Source organism: Daucus carota, chromosome 5, assembly GCF_001625215.2.
Source record: "Daucus carota subsp. sativus chromosome 5, DH1 v3.0, whole genome shotgun sequence".
NCBI classification, from domain to species: Eukaryota; Viridiplantae; Streptophyta; class Magnoliopsida; order Apiales; family Apiaceae; genus Daucus; species Daucus carota.
The window spans coordinates 36,314,444-36,316,143 of record NC_030385.2 but is presented as its reverse complement, the minus strand read 5'-3'; the positions used below and the strand labels follow the sequence as shown (position 1 = coordinate 36,316,143).

At 34.1% G+C, this 1,700-nt stretch overlaps 1 protein-coding gene across 1 annotated transcript; it reads left to right on the top strand.

Annotated features, from left to right (window-relative positions):
• Positions 1-380: 380 nt before the first annotated feature.
• On the top strand, positions 381-1,184 carry LOC108221675 (uncharacterized). The gene has a single exon (XM_017395538.2). The coding sequence runs from the start codon at positions 381-383 to the stop codon at positions 1,182-1,184; it is 804 nt and encodes a 267-aa protein (XP_017251027.1).
• The last annotated feature ends 516 nt before the right edge of the window (positions 1,185-1,700 follow it).

Below are 1,700 nucleotides of genomic sequence, written 5' to 3'. Positions count from 1 at the left end.
AGGCAGTTATTAATAATATCACTCCTTACTTTATATTAATATATTAGAATTAGTAAATTATTCGAAAATGCACCAATGTGCTATAAAAGGTGTGTGGCCGAGTGTTTATCTACACACAAACAAGCTTCAAGCTTTTCTCTCCCAACTATTAAAATTGTAAAATAACTTTCACTCAACCTCTCTTTTGATCTCATTTCTGATACAGTTTTATCATTGTAGATATACCATATCATACATAATTACTAGCTATCTTTTCATCTAGTCAAGGAATAAAGCACCATTGTATTTGTATTCATGTCTTACATCTGTTTATAATATTGTAATGTATATATAACTTGATATATGGTTTTGCAGGCTTTCAACCCAGTTGAACAGTGATCATGGAAGGCCTTACCCATTCTCATACAAATGGCCAGGTTTCTCAAGCAAAACTCCACTCATTTCACACAATTGATCGTATGTTATATGCAATTCTAGTGGCAGATCTCTTGTGCGATCCAACAGACGCCATGCAGATCATGGCCTTTTGGTTATGGCTAGAGCAGGCTGGCTTTCGAAATGTCGTAAAAAGAATATTACATCTGCCTCTCATGCTCATTGATGAGCTTGTACATGAGGCTAACATATGCCTCAGTTTCATCAAGAATCCACAGGCACTTAATGAAATTGGTGACATTCATCTCACACTGAGGCTAATAAAGGACTTTTCTCTCGAGTATTTACACAAAAATCAAACACTTGCACAGTCTGGAGTGAAAATAGTTTGCACTAATATCTGCTTGCAGGCTTTTAGTGATTTAACACAAAATGCTATTTTGCAAAATGAAGTTCGAAAGAGAGCCCAGAGCCAACAGCAAATCTTTGGGAATCAAGCACTGTTGCCTAATGGCTCTGGCAATGGGGTGGTACCAGCTGATCAGAGGACCATGTTTGTCACTTTTTCCAAAGGCTATTCGGTAGCGGAATGGGAAATTCGGGAATTTTTGGAGAATATATTTGGGGACTGCATTGAATCTATTTACATGGAGGACGTGACGGAGATAGATGATCAGCCTTTGTTTGCTCGAATAGTGTTCTTTCAAGCTTCCATGATTTATTTAATCCTCAATGGATTATCTAAAGCTAGTTTTATCATTAATGGGAAACATGTTCGGATGCGCAAGTTCGTTCCAAAAGGCGAATAGAAACAACTCAACTCTTCTAGCATTTATTTATGATTTAGCAGTTGCATATGTAGTATGTAAAACTTATATACATATTGTATCGACTGGGACTCTTTTAAATTTTATTTAATCCTTTTCACATGTTGTTTTGTACTCATTCCATCCTACTCATTTTTTATATATTTTTTTCACAGCTCCGGACACGTATTTTAACACTATTAAATATGGTACCACGACTTATTTTTCAAATTTCTTTTATGAACAAAATTTTGAAAATATATTTTATACAGAAGATATAAAAATTAAAATAATTATAGAATTATACTTCATAGAATTTTAAAATACGTGAAGAGTCCCCGTCTTTTAATATAAATAAACTAGTAGGACGGAGGAAGTATATATAATGGGGCCGTTTGGGTAATTTTAAAAAAAGTGTTTCTTACTTAAAATAAAGAAGTAGACTGGAAGTGAGATATTCATAATTTTGTCTTTACTGGGAGTTAGGAAACTGGTGCGTAATTTCTAGATGTAACTAAA

What these genes read in the sequence shown, in the direction of transcription:
- LOC108221675 (XM_017395538.2), top strand. Translation starts at nt 381, where the DNA reads ATGGAAGGCCTTACCCATTCTCATACAAATGGCCAGGTTTCTCAAGCA.